This window comes from Chlamydotis macqueenii, chromosome 1 (genome assembly GCF_036417535.1).
Source record: "Chlamydotis macqueenii isolate bChlMac1 chromosome 1, bChlMac1.mat, whole genome shotgun sequence".
Classification (NCBI taxonomy): Eukaryota; Metazoa; Chordata; class Aves; order Otidiformes; family Otididae; genus Chlamydotis; species Chlamydotis macqueenii.
The window spans coordinates 204,162,940-204,180,035 of NC_141556.1; the positions used below are offsets into that span (position 1 = coordinate 204,162,940).

Consider the following 17,096-nt stretch of genomic DNA (forward strand, 5'->3'; position numbering starts at 1 on the left):
TTCATAACATCATCTTCAGGTAGATTTTAGTCACAAAATGGGAATCTGGGAAAATTATTTTACCACAGTAGGAATCTGCAAAGAAACGTAAAAATGCAATGCTAAGGGAGAGTCAATGCTCTGAGGGCCTGAACTGCACCTAGAATCAATTCAGAATCCACCCAACACAATGAACACTACCTCTAACGAGCACAATCCCTAGTCTGCCTTCATTAAGGATTCAAAGTGGTCCAAAAGCTCTGCTGTTAGTGATTTTAGACATTTCTGCAGACAATGCGAGAAATTTGGAACCCATGAAAGTCAGCAGGAGAGGTCAATTGACTTTTGTGGAATTCTGATTCACTTAATCAATTTGGTCATATTAGCTGCCAATGGCAGTTCTTATATTCCTTCAGGAACTTAATTTCAGGATTGATAAATGACTTTGGAGGAGTCTTTGTCCAGTCCAGTTTTCATTTTTGAAGACTCGATGCTAAGCCATGCCAATGCCAAGGCCTGGCCAATGTCATTGCTGATGCCAGGCCTGCTCCTGCAAGTGGTAAAGTGAAAAAAGATGTTGGCATTAATTCAGGGTTTATGAAATGTTTCAGGACAACTCAACATGGAAATCTTTATAAGCCAAGTAGAGGCAAATTTGAAAAAAAAAATATTTCCTTATGAAGATTAATAGCAAGAGTTAGCTAATTACTTTTGGGTTTTTGCAGTCCCACAGTGGAACTTCAGCGTGACGTTCGGCTACACTGCAATGGCACCCATTTTAGGACTATTGTAATATGGGAACAAATCTGTTGAATTATTTAGTATGAGATCAAAATAAGGCTTTCTGTATTCATCAACACACCATCAGCTAAAGCTCTACACTGCACATTGAAGAAAGCTATTACTGAAATCCACAGTAAGTTGTGAGGGTATATACAGCATGGAAATCCAGTGTCATAACACTTCCTATTTATCTTACTATGGCAAATAAGAATTAGATCCGTTCAAGATGAGAAGTCAGTAGCCTAAAATGTTTCTAGGAGTAAAACACTGTAAGTTCCTTTTCATATTACACCTGCCTCTGTGGAGACTAAATACGTGTTTACTTTTACATGTTGTGAGGAGTCCACTAGTTCAAAAGTCTTTATAGAATTTGTATCTACAGCATAATGAAGCCTATTTTCAAGGCATATTTTAGAATTGTTGCAAATTACAGATCCAATTGTTTTGCTATCACTATGTGTTCTTCAATGTCCTCACAATGTGGGAGACATAGCGCAGAAATATATTTTAGTTAGATATTCATCGTAGTCACTACTGAAAGTAACAGTAGGTGTGTCTTCAGCTAAGAGCCTAGCAGCCTCCTAGAAATTTTGGTGTAGTAAACGTACAAACAAGATGCGCTGTGTTGCTGCAGAGTGAGGGATACAGGGAGTGACCTCACTGTCAGGACTAGGGTTAGAAGCCAGCTGTCCTCAGACCTGTGTGTAGGGGAGGAGTTTCTCCTTTTTAATGTCTCATTTCCCTTCTAGAGAAGAAATACCAAGCTGGCAGTAACCCAGACCAGCTCATTTGCCTCATTTCTGCTGTAAGACACAGCGTGTCCGTGGCACGATCGCAATCAGCCACTCTGCTCTGGTAAGGTTTTGTCAAGGAGTTTTGTTCACTCTGACCCAGGAAAAACTCCACAGATGTCACTGGGAAGTACAATATGGTGAAGGTTGAGTAGCATTACCAGATGCATGCAGACCTTCGAGAGGAAACACACCTGCTTTTGTCTGCTTTGGAGGGAAACCAGCCCAGGAGACAGCTCCGTGGACTGCGGACCACACAGACTTCTTGGTACTGTGTACACAAACTGGGGAACTGTGGTTTAACTGCTCTGTGAAAACCACAGCAAGCTCCACTGTTGCTGATAGTCAGGAATTTAAAATAAAATGCTGACCATTGGTAATGAAGCTGTTGCAAAAAAAAAAAAATTACTTATTTGAAGGTTAAATATTTGCTGTTTCTAATAGCAGTAAATGTTTTCACCTAGAGCTTCCCAGCTGGCTTCCTCATCTGCTCTGACTCACTTTGTTTTGTCACACTTGAGAAGTATTTAAGCATAGAAAAGTCTTTGAAGTTATTTGTCAACTGTCTTGCAAATACAGTTGAAAAGGTGCTTACAAAATGTGGTTGTATTTTCAGCCACAGCTATCAAGCCAGACATTCTGTCAATCAGGGAAACCCTGTGGAGTTTTTTATCCTAGGAAAACGTGATCAACTTCAAAGAGTAGCAGGCTGCTATCTGGTACCAAAATGACACTAAGAATGACTTTGAAGTCTCCTCTTCATAAACAGTTCTCGTGGTTTCAACGCAAGTTTTTGCCAAGTAGGAACCTAAATCCTGTATGAAAAAGAGTGATAAAAGTTCTGTTCTGTGTAAATTGCCCACTGTATTTTAGCGTAAAGTTTAAATGCCTGTAATTTTATTACCTAGTGCTTCATATTGAAGATTATGATCTTTCTGCTTGGAAGTTTAAAATTCTGAAATATGACCAGAGATAACAGATTCAGCTGCAATGCCTGCCTCGTTGGATGAACAGCTCCTGGACCGATAAGCCCATGTTATTGCACATGCAGCAAGCGTGATGTTAAAATATTCTGCCTGGCTACAGTTCCACTTGTGACTGTGAGCAGAGCAGGATTAAAACTGTGTAAAGCTGACATCTCCAGGTCAAGGCACAGGCATGAACAAACGCGCTGTGCACACTGTGGATGCAGGATCCTGTCCCAGAATGCTCTTCAACCTTCCATTGCAGCACACATCTTTGTTGTTCACCAGAGGCCAAATGGGAGAAGAAAACTTTCCTACCAAAACTGCATAATCCTCAGATACTTTGACATGTATGTGTGTACCAGCAAGCCTGAATTTAGCTCTGTGGGTATTTGTTAGCAGTTACAATGGATTTCAATCTTCCTTGGTTTTTGGAGCACTGGACTGCACCTCACACAGCAACAGTGGCAGGGGCAGTGATGTGTAGCCGGCTCAGATGCTCTCGTTTTACCGTGTGAGTGTCCCCCAGGCCAGAGGGCAAGGGTTGGGGCTAGAGCTTTTCTTCAAACATCTTTAAACCTCAAGCGTCAAGGTGATGTTTCAGTCTAGAAGATGACACTAGCTCTAGCTTGAAGTAAATCCCCTAAACAACATACAGTCTAGTTACGGGGCTCTCAACACCAATGGCTTTAATAATTTGACTCACTCCTATTGTGCTTCATTGCTTGATAATGTAGACATAGCCTTTGAAAGATGTGAGTGTTTGAACACTGTTAGTAACACATGGAAGCAATGATAGCATTTGTCTTTCAAAACAGCAGTGTGGAGTTTGGAAATGAAACAATATTAAAAAAAAAACTAAGAGAAAAGGGTAGCTGAACAGTTAGACTGTAGAAAATCACTATGTTAAAATGTGAGTACAGAAAATTTAAATAACCTGAAACCCCATTTAATAAAACATTATAAATATATTATAAACATAGTAATATTAATACCATTACTATAATACTATGCAATGTTATTATATTTAAACTAATTGCTTAGTTTTATTCACATGAAAGATGAGACACATAAAAAGGTCATGAACATGAATATATCAGACTAGCTAAGAATTACCCAAGCCTCCTAACAGAAATAAAATATTCAGCAGAAAAGATCTAAAAGACATTCCTCTGTTGTACAAGGTTGCACAAAAAAGGAAGAGGAAGCAAAGGCGCAAATGAGATTCACAAATCTGCCTTTGTTGCAGTAAAACTGAGCTGGTGCAGGAATCCAGGATAGACTCAGAAAGTCTTTTCATTTGGAAAATTTTAAAACAAGATCACGAAAAAAATTTCTAATAATAAGAAAGTAGGGGGAGGGGAGCAGAAAAAAAATGAAGCAAGAAGCAGAAATAAGATGCCACAGACTTAACCAAAGCCTCTATCTGAAACCCAGTGTTTTTCAAACATTATTGTGTGGTTCAAGATCAAATTTGCATCTAAAAAGTGAGAATAATGTTTTGAAACAGCTACTCCTCTAGTTCCTCAGGTGCAGTTTTCAGTGCCAATAATTATTTTCATTTAGAAGTCAAATGGAAATGCTGAAAAGAGTTGGCTTGGAGCCAACTCAGCGGTTCCCCCCCCCCTTTTCACTGATGCAAAAATAAAAACAAACTTTTAGTGTCAGAGAAGAGCTCCAGACAATCAAAAAAAAAAAATATCCCATTTCATTCCATTGTAAGGAAAGCAAAGGAAAACAAAGTTTAGCTTCACGAAGTTCTCAGTGAGAATCTTCCTTTTTAACAGTATTCAGTGTGGTTTAAATACTTCCTTAGGATCTGGGAGCCCCAGAAACAAATCCTGCCTCCACCTCTTAGGATCACACCTTACAAAAGATATGAATTATCAGTCTGAGTTAGCACTGGGAGTAAGGAACTCTTCAACTCTGATCTTAAATTATCCATCAGTCCTAGTGAATTTTTTTTTTTTGCTGTACCATACAATTCCCTCCTTTAAAAAGACAGTAACACTTGTTTATCCCACAAATGGGCTGGAGGGATGTCTGGGAAGAATTCTGGCTACTGTAGGGTAATTGCTAAGTATTATTAATTTGGAAAAGTGTGCTACAATTAGTCTAGAAATATGTCAGAGATTGATCATTAAGTTAGACTGTTAAACAGGAAATATCATGCCTACCAACCTGGTCCACTACCTCCTCACTTGTTTGGTCCTGGATTGTCATCTCCCTTCCCTGTCACTCCTACTTCTAGTTCTCCTCCCCAGGTTGGTCAGGCAAATGATCACAACCACGTATTTCTTGTGCACTTAGGAAACAATCATGGATCCTTCTAGATAAGCTACAAACACAGCTTTTGCCCCACTTGTTGAGGTGAATCTCATCTCTTCCTAGCAGTTCTTAGTCCTCAAAGAAGGGACATTCCATAGCCATAAAAGCCAACTCCCCATTTTCAGCACCAGCTGTGCAAACAATAGTTGACCAACAGGATCCGATCATCCTTGACCTTTCAAAGCTATCTTTTGTTCTGGTTTTATACAGTACCTAGAAAGATCCACATTTGTTTCCTAAGTGCTGTGATAATACAAAGCAAACTAATGATTTGGTATTACCTCACTGTAATAATGGTTAAGAGTGAGAGTTAAGTGACATGTTATTTCCGGCTCTATGCTGCCTCTGTGGTTCTTTGACACTATGATGATTCTTACATATATAGAGACATCACAGGCTTCATTATTGTGAACTTTTATTAAATCACGTTAGATACTGAATCACAAACTCTTGGCTTATGAACTGCTCAATTTAATGAATGGACTCAGCCTAAGGCACTTTAAGGCATCTCTTCAATTATGTTACAGTCTTCTGCTGAAACGTAGCATCACATTGCAACAGAAAAGCCCATGAAAGTGTCAAGTTTCACAGTAGCATATTTTTGTCAGCAAGAACATTTTGTTATCTTTGGATTGTGACATCTTCATCGCTGGCTGAAATATAGTTCAGATTTGGCGACTACAACATCTGATTAAAAAGCAGTATGAGGATATTAATAAAACAACAAAGGAAATAGTTCCCTATCCAAGCAGAACTATCTTCAAAATCTCAGAAATACCGATCTACATTTCTAAAGGCAGCTAGTCACTTTGAGGCTTGATTTGACACATCACAACAGACTCAGGTCTTCATAGCACTACAGTTCAGCAATCTGTAAAAAAACAAGATCCGCTGTAAGGACGGGTGAGAAACCACATAGTGAGCCCCCTCCAAACTACTTGTTACTTTTAGGGAAAGGCAGTAAATGGGAGAAGCAAAAATAAATGCATTAACTTCAGTAAATTTAGCAACATGGATATGTATTTTTTTCTTTCTGTCTGTTCTACTTATTTCTCCTACATTTGAATTGGTTAAGGCTGGATGTTAAGAAAGGCAAGTGAAGTTCATTATGTACACAAAACCAACACTCACCACTCATCAGTAGGAGGCAAGTGATTACTCCAGATATTTGCAAAAGGTTTCAGAATATGAAATAAGGTGACCCCACACAGCAGTCCTAAACAGGTTTCTTATGCAAAGATTTCAAGTTTGTTAGCTACTTACTAAAGGAAGAGGGGATAGCTCTGCAGAAAGATGCCAAGAAGTGATCACTATATAAGACCGTATAGGTAATCTGATGAAAAAATAACATTGAACAAAACAGGTCTGCAGTCCTATGGTATGTCTATGAATTGTAAAATAATATTCCTCTACGTTTTAAAAATGAGGTGTTACAGTTAAAGTTTCTTATAATTGACTCTTACTTTTCATTCCTCCATGCCTTGAGTAGAATTGAGGCTGTAAAAGTAAACCGTTTCTGTTCTGTGACATTGGTTTCAGGCTTCCGATGGAGAAATTCTTTTTCACGCTCCAAATTCCTTCCAGAGCCACTGCTAATAATTTGTCAAAATAATACTGTTACAACTGATTACTTCAACTTGTTCTAGAATTAATGTAACTTTTAAAAGACAGTCCCTTTGGTCTACACAGTAATTAGAAGTAGTTAAGCAGAACACTATAATCTTCCTCCACACTTAATTAAAAGAGATTGACATCTTCAGAGAGCAATTCAGATTGCTAAAGGTACACGACGCTCTCTACTGTCTGTAGAACAGCTTAGGACTACTAGGCTCCTAACTGAAGCAGGATGCAGCTGATCTATAATGTACAAGAAACAGCAGTAATACCATCGATGCATGATTTATCGGTCATATTGGGATACCAAATGCCTTCATAAAAAGACAGCAGAACAAAAGAACAAAAAAACCCCACCCCTCAAAAGAAAAAAAAAACCCAAAACAAACCAAACCATACACCATCAAAACAAAACAAAAAAAAAAAAAAACCCAGCTAATTTATTTTGTGGAAAGGCTACCATTTACTAGCCATCTAATTTATGTAAAACAATCAACTTATTAACAATCTAAACTGTGTAAATCAGTAAATACCCAACCTGACAACTGTTGTTTATTAGAGCCCAGGCCACTCTGGGAGCATCTCTAATCCTCCAGATGTATACAGATTAGAAAGGAGCTAGGTACTTGCTGAGTAATCTGTACACCAACATGTATTTGACCTTACTGTACATGTAGTATAAATAATTGTTATGCTACACATATAACTTATTATGCTATACATACCATTTATACATGGAGCTTGTTACACATCCCTGTAACAAATATGTTTGTAGTGTTCCTATATTATCCTTAGTACTTTAAGCTTTCGTAACATACATTTCACTGGAGGACTCCCCAGACATCACGAGAACATATATGGCAGCATCCATTTATATGATCAAACTGAAATATTCCAGACAATTTTGATCCATTGGCAGATGGATGCGGTGAAATACAGTTGGGTTAAGCTCTTAGTGACATTAGACACACGAGCAGACTGAGCAGACCAATGTTAGCATCTGCAATTCGGCTACTCGTCCAGAACCCCTTTGCAGCCAATGGGAAAAGAACAGGCACTTTTAGAGCACAACAGGGCAGCAGTAGCTATCTAGGACAAGTCAGAAGAATTGTGTTTTCAAAGTGCCTTTTTCTCCATTTACTATAAACAGAGCCTACATAAGTAGTTCATTTGCAGGTCTGTGCTGTAATTGCCTTAGGAGCCTAATCACAGTAATGGAGTTGCAGGTTCAAATGGTCTCTACACCTGACAGGATACTGATTACATGACCTAACTTACGTACATTTTCATCTCTGAACCCAACTGGTTTTAATTCATATTGAATAAGTGTAGATTTGGGCCTTAATCCTGCATAAGAGAAAACAGACAGATTTTCTCCAAACATTTCCAAGTTTGGAAATAAAGGAAAAAATGTCCTTAATTACATTTGTGGAGGATGTAATGATTAGGAGAGACAGTGGTGGGCCTATTCCAACAAAATGCAGCTTAATATAACCAAGGAATAGCTTTCCTCTATGGAAAAGAATGTAGGGGTACAGAATGGGAATTGTGTATTGTGGAGCAAAAGGATAACGCATTTAGGAGTAACAGCTGACAAACAGTTCAAGGTCCTAGCGCTAATGTTAGCTGTAAAATAAGTCGGTGGTTCTCTCTCTACAGGCTACTAGTGATACAAATACTGAAATACTATGAACAGATGGTATTCCAAATATATGTCTATACAACTTCTCCGGAAGAAAATCCTGTATACTGAAAAAGGCACTAAAATAATTCAAGAAAAGCAAGGAGTTGAATCATGCAAATCAACATTATTAATTGGGCATATTTTTTTAATATACTGGCCACTAGAACAAAATAACAAGAGAAGCTGTAAATAACCAGCTTTACTTGGTGGATTACAGAGAGGTACCTAATAAAATACAATGACTTGGCTAATAAAGGTAATAAGACCTTGTAGTCAACCAGATAAGATGTCCTATTCTCAGACATGTCAAATTACTGAAAATTAATTTTCTACAATTAGATTAATAGATCTTAAGTTTTCAAGAGACCACCAGCATGACCTGAGTTATGTCCTACATGGGTCACGTGGCTTCAGGCTCATTCCTGCATCAAGACCAGCAAATGACCTTGGACCAGGGCTAGCTGTAAGTATAAAATATTTAAAGTATGTACTAAAAATGGTGAATCTAAGTAATCTTTGTTAAATTGTTTCCATCATTAAGTTCTCTCTTAGTTAAAAAACTTCTAATCATATCTACTCTGATTTTATATCATTTTTACCTCCAGTTCTCAGAACTTTCAATAGTTTAGCCAGACCAAACACCTTGTTCCCTCTTGGATTTCCATTTCCTCATTTGCCTACTGTAATCAAGTCTCTCCATAACCTTTAAGCTGCCTAAACAGACTGATTTTCTCATTGCTTTTACTGTTTTCCTGTCCTTTATTTACCCTTACCATTCTTACCTCAACTTCTTCTTTTCAATACCAACTTCGGTTTTTAACAGCAGGAGGGGACAAAGTATTCTACTAACTACAACACTTCTTTCAAAGAGAAAGGTAACAAAACAGAATTTTTTATGAGAGTGGGGAAACACTGACAGAGGTTGCCTGGAGAGGTGGTAGACACCCCAACCCTGGAAACATTCAAAGCCAGGTTGGATGGGGCTCTGAGCAACCTGATCTGGTTGGAGATGTCCCTGCTCCTTGCAGGGGGGTTGGACTGGATGGCCTCTGAAGGTCCTTTCCAACCCAAACTGTTCTATGATTCTATAAAACCTCCCTACTGCTTGGTGTTTGTTTCTGGTTTATTAAACTGATAGATCATATGGAAATATCCATGTTCTCTATGGTACTGTAATTTCAGACTAAAAAAAAAAAAGTAAGAGACTATATGCAATTCTTCTGTTCCTAAATGTTCCCTAGGCTATTACATAAATGTTCGGGCTGATTTTTTTTTTTTAATAATAATTTTGCCAGAGTTCATTAAAACAATTTACATTTCATGTGCCCCGATGAACACTTGCCATTTGCTGATAAAGAGAATTACCTGCAGCTGGATGTTTAATGTGGTATGCTTCTTTCTGAAAATAAAGCTCCTCTTCAAGTATTTCCTTAACTCTCCTAGATGGCTCAACATGTACAAATTTCTTCCCTGTTAGTAAAACGTATTACAAAATAACCAGTTATTTTAAACCTCCTGAATGCTAACATGCTTTGTCAAATATATGTAATTTTATCCTGCTCTAGCTTCTGTCTTTAATGCACTTTAAGACAAATAATTTACAAATACACAGTAGTGTTTAGCCAGGCCCTGCTCCCCGACATCGAGCGATGCCTCACAAGAGAACGGCGGTGGGTAAATCTACAAAGGGAGGGCTGGTGGGCTGCCGCGCATGGCGAGGTGACTCTTCCCATGCGGGGGCCAAGGCCACCCCAGGGCCCTCGGGGAAGCCATGGCCATTGCGTCTTCCCTTGGCGAACCACCCCCCAAGGCAGGGCCACGCATGGAGGACGTCACCAAGGAGATGTCCCCGCTGAAGGAGATCTCCAAGGAGCTGAAGAGGGTCTCCAGGGAGCTGAAGGGGGACTGGGGCACATCATGGCGGCACGGGAGTTCCTACCTGACAGGGCACTACCCACGCCCCTGCCGTGGTGGGGTACGCGGGGCCGGGGGAGGCGAGGGGCCACAGAGGCAGGTGGCCGCAGGGGATCAGTGGGGAGCTGCGGGGGGCAAGGCGCGGGGGGGTGAGGGCTGGGGTGGGGAACGGGAACGGAGGCCGCAACGAGCGGGGCGGGGACGGCGAAGCGGAGTCCCGCCGCCCGCCCGGGACACCGCCGCGCTCACAGGGCTGCCCGCCTCCCGCCGCCTCGCCGCGGACATCGCTGCCCGCCTCCTCGGCCGCCACCGCCGGCTGCTCCCCGCTCGCCGCCCTCATGGCCGCCGCCGTGCCCGGGCAGGTAGGAGCCGGGCGGGCCGGTTGCCAAGGGAGCGAGGGCGGGCGGGGGCGGGCCGGCTCTACCCCTCCGCCCGCGATAGGGAGCGCGGCGGCGGAGCGGCGGGCAGGGCCGAGGCCCAGCGCCCCGGCGGGGCAGAGGCGGGCGGCAAGGCGCTGCCCGCCGCCATGTTTGGGCTGCGCCTCGGCGGGAGCGCGGGTTCTTGAGGGAGGGAGCCCACTGCCTTGTGCCGACGGGGGCAGGTCGAGTCCACCATTTCCAGTCACGGCTGGAGTGTTGTACCCCTTCCACAGGCCAGTGTCGACAACGAGGGGTGCCTCTGAGGTAGGGTGTGGCCAGTCGCCATCTCCAGGGGACAGCAGGCCATGGCCACCTAAAGCCCGCATGGGGCAGAGGGCCGGTGACAGCCCTAGGTACCATTAACAACTCTGCTCTAGGTATCGTTCATGGCTCCTCGTTTGTCAGTCAGTGTTACAGCACTTGGCAGCGGGCACGCACATCACAAACGTTTTGTACCCCCGTCGGGTGACACCACTGGCCTGCCTTGTCAAAGGAGACCTTGTCGTCCTCACCTGAGGCAATGGCGGGCCGATGGAAATAAGGACAGAAGAGTCCAGTTTAACTGGATGGATGACGTAGATTTACTAATACTCGCAAGTACTAGCTTGGTTTTAATAACGCCCTTCATACAATGAGGCATCTTGAGACGCTGTTCATAGGACTGAAGTAGACTTGACTGTCCTTGTTTTGCCATTTAAAAGTTTTGAGAACAAAGAGCAGCTGGCAGTTACAGTAGTCAGTGGATAACACTGCCAGTGAGCACATGGGGAAGCTGTCCTGCTCGCCTGGTTGGAAGCTTTACCCTGCAGTAGCTTCCTCAACATCAAGACTTTGCATACAGTAGTGAGACTTTATAAGATATAAACCAAGTCTAGTTACACAAATGCATGATATAATCCATTTGTCTATTTTTCCTTGATGCATTTCAAGGTGTATTCATATTCCACAGGTGTCCTGAAACCAAGCTTTCAAAATAAGCAGCATTACAAATCATTTGTACCATTCATAGTTCAGGGGCACTTCTCTAACAGAAGTGCAGACCAGGGCTTCTAGAAAGGCAGATGGCAGAGATGCCCTCAATAAATGCTTGATCAGAGCACCAGATGTGGGCCAACATACCCCAGCCCTGCTGCTGCTGCTGTTACAAAGGTGCTTCAGCGCTGTTAGCGGTGTCTGGAAGGAGCTTGGGATCACTCAGGAAGGCTTCTGCACAGGACAACAAACTGTTTTGTTACAACTCTCAAATTGAGTGAGAGCACTTCAGGCCTTATATTCACTTTTCAGTTCAATTTGATTAACACAGAGAAAGCAGGTTTCTCCACTCCTGAATTATAGATTGTAAAGTTGAAGCTTGAAATTGTGCAGCATGCCATTTCCATTACTGTGGAAAACCCTTTAGTGTATTGATTCCCATGCAATACACCACTTTGCAGACCATCTGCTGGGCTGAGAGCATTGCTGAAGTTCTGTGAGTATCCTTCCAAACCACTGTTGATCAAAAAAGATCTGCCTGCTCAGAGTAATTGTTTTGAGATGTACTGTACTTGTACTTAAATACCCGCACTCATTAAATACTTGTATTTAGTAGTGATTTTTGTCTCAAACTTACACTTGAACCAAGGTGGGAGAAAGAAAAAAAAAAAGACAGGAAGTGTACATTACTGGACCTCACAAAGATAGCTAAATAATCCAGAGAAGTCAATTCTTCAAGAGAAGTTGAAAGATTCAGACTCATACAGCTGATGTGAACAGTAACACAGGTAAAATAAACTCTCAAATAAATTCTAAAAATCATAGAATTTTTCTGAACTGACAAACAGAAGCAGCAAGTTATGATGTCTGTTGTGAAAATTTATAACATTAATTAAATTTTTTCTGCTAAGTTAAACCAAACAGTACTCAGTGCTAAGACCTGACAAGAACACCTCAGATGAAAAGTCCCAGGTCTTCACTGCATGCCAGTTGAGGTTCCAGCTGGCATGACTGCAGGGAGAAGCCGCACACAAGTGTGTGCTAAAGCCTCAAAGTCTTAAGAAACAAACTAACCAGCCCACCCCATCACCTTGAGTTTACTTAAATGATGGCAGCCAAATCTGTCAGAACTTTTGGAAGCCCAACTCACATGCGAGTGCTCAGGATTAGTAATACAAGCTATCACAAATTAAAAAGGTGGCAAATAAGAAAATAAATGAATGGTCTGGAAATTAAGGAATCTTGAGGAAAAATACCAGTAAAGTTTTTTAACTGTGCTGATGTCCTAATATTTGAGTTGGAATAAGGAATTCCCTTTGGGGATTCAAAAGTGGAAAAGAAACACTGTTGAGTGTGTCCTGCACTAAATTAGCTGTAACTCAATCAGATTGTTGTGGTTTTGTTTAGTGAGGGGGGGCCTAAGGTGGCAGCTTCTGTAGGAAACTGCTAGAAGTCGCTCCCCTTTGTTCAGTGGACTCGGCCGGGCCTAGGGCGGACCCGCTGCTGGCCAAGGCCGAGCCAATTGGTAGCAGAATGTCCCATGATAATGCCTCTGCGATAACGTATTTAAGAAGGAAAACAGAAAAAAAAAGAGGAGAGAAGATGTGAAGAGGCTGAGCGGGGGCAGAGGCACAGAGGGGCAGGCACAGGCCTCATGGGCCTTGCAGGCCTCACCCTCTGGCCTCTCACCAGGCGGCTGACTGGACCCAACTCAGGCTGCAAGAAGTGGAGAGAAGATGAGATGGATGATGTGAAGAGATTCTGAGAGGCGTCTGCCAGCCTGTTGTGAAGAACTTTTCTTGTGAGAGGAACGGCTGCAGATGCCAAGGTCAGTTCAGAAGGAGGGGGAGCAGTAATGCTGCTCCTGGCCAAGATTCCCCTGCAGCCTGTGGTGACGACCACGGTGGAGCAGGTTGTCCCCCTGCAGCCCATGGAGGCCCACGGAGGAGCAGAGATCCACGTGGAGCCCGTGAAGGACCCCACATCAGGGGAGGTGCATGCCTGAAGGCGGCTGTGGCCCGTGGAGGGCCCGCTGGGACAGCTGTTCTGGAGGGACTGCACCCGTGGAAGAGATGACCCACACCGGAGCAGTTTCACTAAGGACTGTGGCCTGTGGGAGGGACCCCACAACGGAGCAGGGGAGGAATGTGAGGAGTTCTTCCCCCGACGATGAAGCACCGGCGTAAAAACAACACATGATGAACTGACCGTGACCCCCATTCCCTCTTCCCCCCTGTGCCGCTCGGAGGGGAACGTAGTAGAGATGTTAAGCTTGGGAAGAGGGAGGGGTGGAGGGAGGTTATCTCATTTGCTGTCTCATTCTCCTGCTAGTTTTAGTAATAAATGAATAGTTTTCCCCAAGTCGAGTCTGGTTTTGCCCATAACAGTAACTTTAAGGATTTTCTCCCTGTCCTTATCTCAGGCCTCGAGCCATTTTTCCTTATATCATCTCCCCCTGTTCTCTCGGAGGGTGGGGGGAGTGAGAGAGAGACTGCGTAGTCTGGTCCTGATCAGGGCTGAACTACGACACAGACACAACAGTATGTTGGCTGTTTATCCTCATACGGTTGAGGTTTACTTGTTCTAACTCAATGCCATATTCATGATATTAAAACTTTACTCCTCAACTTAATTTGCAAGGGAAGAGTAAACAGGATCTTCACAGAAAGTAATTTCTTGAAAAAGTACAAGGGAAATATAAACCAAAACTACTTTACCATCCTATGCATAATGCTTTTGATTTATGAACAGGTGATGGCATTGATAATTGAGCTTTCAATTAAAAATATGGCAACAAAATACTTAGGGTTAAATATTTTATAATGAGCCTTACACCAGGATCACTAAACATTTTGCGTATCACCCAAATAAGTTACATTCATTCTGAGCTTTCATGCGGTGTTAAAAAAAGTTAAATTTCTCAAAAAATAATTTTCAAGTGAGCTGTAATAAACTCTGCATAACCAAGCCAGAATTCTTTCACATCAAGTAAATATTCCAGTTTTCCCTCCTGCTTTGACAGGACAGTCCAATTACAAAAGCCCCTCCAAATCTGCACTAAGTGGAGACTCACTGAAATTACTGGGGCTTTCTGAATACCTTGAATAACAGCAGTGACGCCTCTGTTATTAAAAGTATGAGCGAGACCACTGAGCCGAGGTGTAAGAAGTGACATTTTGCCTGAGAATACCGAAGTACCTTAAATTAAAACCTTGTTGCACAGGGACAGACCACCACTGAGCATGCAGAACACAAACAAGAGGCAGCCAACCTCATGTTCACAAGCGTAACCACAACTTTTAAGGGGTCACGGCGTTTATGCAGTCTTCTACTATTTCAAAAAGGTAGTGATAAATGTCAGTCCTCCTAGCAATGTCAAGGGCTGTTTCATCCAAGTTGTTTTTCAGGTCTGGTTTCACGTAGCGATTCATTAGTAAGAGTTCAAGGGTTTCTCTGCTGTTTTTGTTTCCTGCAGCAATGTGCAGCGGTGTCAGCAAACCATTTGTCTGCGCGTTGATGTCCGCACCCTGCTGCAGAAGGAACGCGGCCACTTTTGTATTGTTCCACTTGCAGGCGCTGTGCAGAGGCGTCCAGCCGTCCACTGTCTGCGCGTGAACGTCTGCCCCTTGGGCGACCAATTCGTGCGCGATGTCCAAGTGCCCGCTGTAGGCAGCTCGATGGAGAGGAGTGTACTGATCTTCATCACGAGCATTAACCGGAGCCAGCTTTTCGGAAAGGAGCCTCTTCACCGTACTCAGCTATATAAGGAAACAGATAATTTAATACTAAACTCTACAAACAAGATGTATGGGGTCTACTGTTCTGAAGTTTTACGAGAAAACAGTTTCTGTCAGTCTCAAAAAGGCTGAAATGCAACAAGAGATTTTAAAATAAAACCGGTTATTGTTACTTTGTTACTGAGGTGGGTTTTTTTTTTGTTGTTCTGGCTTGTGGGGGTTTTGCGTTTATTTTTGGTTGTTTGCTGTGGCTTTTTTTTTTTTTTTTTAAAGAGATACAACATGAACAGTCTGGTGGAAAAATACACAGCACTAGTTCTCCCCACTTTGCTTTAAGCAAAAGTAAGTACGTCCACAGACCTGTAGATGGAGCTTGTGTGTGAGAAAGGCAACTCATGAAAATTCATGTGGACAAGGGTGTGATCAGTTACGTAACAGGATCTCTGTCGTCTCTCCCTCACTTCCAAGAATAAAAAGCTTTTTACCCTTCCTCCCCCATAAAGAGACAGGAAAACAGTCACCCATCCTCTGCTTTTGAGAAATAAAGCTTGTGTAGCTTTTGAGAAAATAAAATTTCAGATACACCCTCTCCACTCCAGTTAAAAGGCTTACTTGCCATGAAGAAAGAGCCTGGCATGCTTTCACTTTGTAGAAGTTTAAGAAGTGGGCTGTTATTTTTAACTCTGAACTACAATCAAAGCTTTTGTTCTGAAATCTAATTGATCCAGAAATATTTTTGTGTGTGTGGGCTACAAAGGGAGATGTTTTACGTACAGTGGCTTGCAAAGCTGGACCAAAACAGTTCAGAGAGAGAAAGGATTGTGTAGGTGAGCTTTTGTTTGTGGAGGAAACTGTAAATATCTGCTCAAAATTATTGTCAGTGATATATATGAACAGAATAAACGCCTTACCCGATTGTTTTCAGCTGCCCAGAGTAGCAATTTCTCTGGATTTTTTTCCATTTTTTTTTCTTGCATTTCGTACCATTCCTCACTTCTTTCTTGTTCATCATCGTCATCATCAGACTGTCCTGACCAACAGCTCTGAGTTCCTACAGGAATCAAGTGCCTGTGTGTCTCCAGCAATTCAAGTTGGTTGAAATTCTCCATAAATTCCTCAAACAGCTCGCTGTCATCATCTTCGTCATCGATATGTTTGTCTTTATTCATTTTCAGTCAGCACCTGTAAGTAGCAGATATACAACGGAGTTTATAATAACTTTTACTGTTGTCCACGCGCTAATTGTCAGTAAAAGCATCTGACGGATGGCGCAGACATCTGCCACACCGTGAACAGCAAAACTCAAGAGCAAACTCCACGCTCCTGCATGAAGCTGGGCTTTGCCGGCTCTGCCAGAATGCCCGCTTAATACCCACGCGAGAACATCGTGCTGTCCCTCTCTAAAAGCGGCGTCACCTTTAGACCCGCACAGGCTGAGCGGGTGCTTTGCAGCGCGCACTCGAAACACTCCGCGTCTTAGAAACGAGATTTGGAGAAAAAAACTCGAACTAAAGCGGCGTTTCTGCGGCTCCCCGCTGAGCCAGCCCCGGCTGGCGTTCCGCCCTGCCCTCCCCGTCTCCGAGCCGGGCCCGGGAGCCCCGGCCTCGCTCCCCTCCGCGGAGGCCGCGCCGCCCGCCCCGGCAGGGCCTCAACGCCCGCCCCCGCACCCCCTCGCCGTCCCTCCCGTCTCCCATCCACGCTGGCCGCCCGCCCGGCCCTGCTTAGCTTCACAGGCGGACTGACCTGCTGCCCGCTCCAACGGCGCGCTCCGGGGGCGGGGCCACTCACCGAGGGACGCACGCCCACCACCCACCCCAAGGAGCTCTTCCGGCCCGAGCCCGCCACCGGACGTGACGCATTGCTGGGACCGGCCCGCGGCTGACCAACCGTCGGTGGCCTCGTGGGGTGAG

At 43.2% G+C, this 17,096-nt stretch overlaps 2 protein-coding genes and 1 long non-coding RNA gene across 4 annotated transcripts; 1 reads left to right on the forward strand and 2 right to left on the reverse strand.

Annotated features, from left to right (window-relative positions):
* Positions 1-5,191: 5,191 nt before the first annotated feature.
* C1H11orf97 (chromosome 1 C11orf97 homolog) lies at positions 5,192-10,401 on the reverse strand. Of its 2 annotated transcripts, XM_086739631.1 has the most exons (5): positions 10,308-10,401; positions 10,084-10,183; positions 9,510-9,614; positions 6,310-6,435; positions 5,192-5,717 (listed from the first exon to the last, which is right to left on the reverse strand). In XM_086739631.1, the coding sequence occupies exons 1-5, from the start codon at positions 10,341-10,343 to the stop codon at positions 5,710-5,712; spliced, it is 375 nt and encodes a 124-aa protein (XP_086595757.1). In that variant the 5' UTR covers positions 10,344-10,401; the 3' UTR covers positions 5,192-5,709. The 2 variants fall into 2 exon arrangements, with proteins under 2 accessions (XP_086595757.1, XP_010117144.2); XM_010118842.2 differs by lacking the exons at positions 5,192-5,717; positions 10,084-10,183 and adding an exon at positions 6,117-6,179 and having other exon boundaries at positions 10,308-10,398.
* On the forward strand, positions 10,279-15,358 carry LOC147602389 (uncharacterized). The gene is made up of 2 exons (XR_015257508.1): positions 10,279-10,420; positions 15,023-15,358. It is a non-coding gene; the product is annotated as an uncharacterized LOC147602389 (long non-coding RNA).
* ANKRD49 (ankyrin repeat domain 49) lies at positions 14,169-16,978 on the reverse strand. The gene is made up of 3 exons (XM_086739630.1): positions 16,930-16,978; positions 16,098-16,661; positions 14,169-15,207 (listed from the first exon to the last, which is right to left on the reverse strand). Exons 2-3 carry the CDS (start codon positions 16,353-16,355, stop codon positions 14,749-14,751), a joined length of 717 nt encoding a protein of 238 aa, XP_086595756.1. The 5' UTR covers positions 16,356-16,661; positions 16,930-16,978; the 3' UTR covers positions 14,169-14,748.
* Between the last annotated feature and the right edge of the window lie 118 nt (positions 16,979-17,096).

Excerpts from the sequence above, each read along its gene's own strand:
- C1H11orf97 (XM_086739631.1), bottom strand. The coding sequence starts at position 10,343 with ATGTCCGCGGCGAGGCGGCGGGAGGCGGGCAGCCCT. Across the intron at positions 9,615-10,083 it reads CGTGGGTAGTGCCCTGTCAG|GGAAGAAATTTGTACATGTT; the intron begins GTAGGAACTCCC and ends TTTTACTAACAG. Across the intron at positions 6,436-9,509 it reads CATTAAACATCCAGCTGCAG|TGGCTCTGGAAGGAATTTGG; the intron begins GTAATTCTCTTT and ends AATTATTAGCAG.
- ANKRD49 (XM_086739630.1), bottom strand. The coding sequence starts at position 16,355 with ATGAATAAAGACAAACATATCGATGACGAAGATGATGACAGCGAGCTG. Across the intron at positions 15,208-16,097 it reads GGGCAGCTGAAAACAATCGG|CTGAGTACGGTGAAGAGGCT; the intron begins GTAAGGCGTTTA and ends TTCCTTATATAG.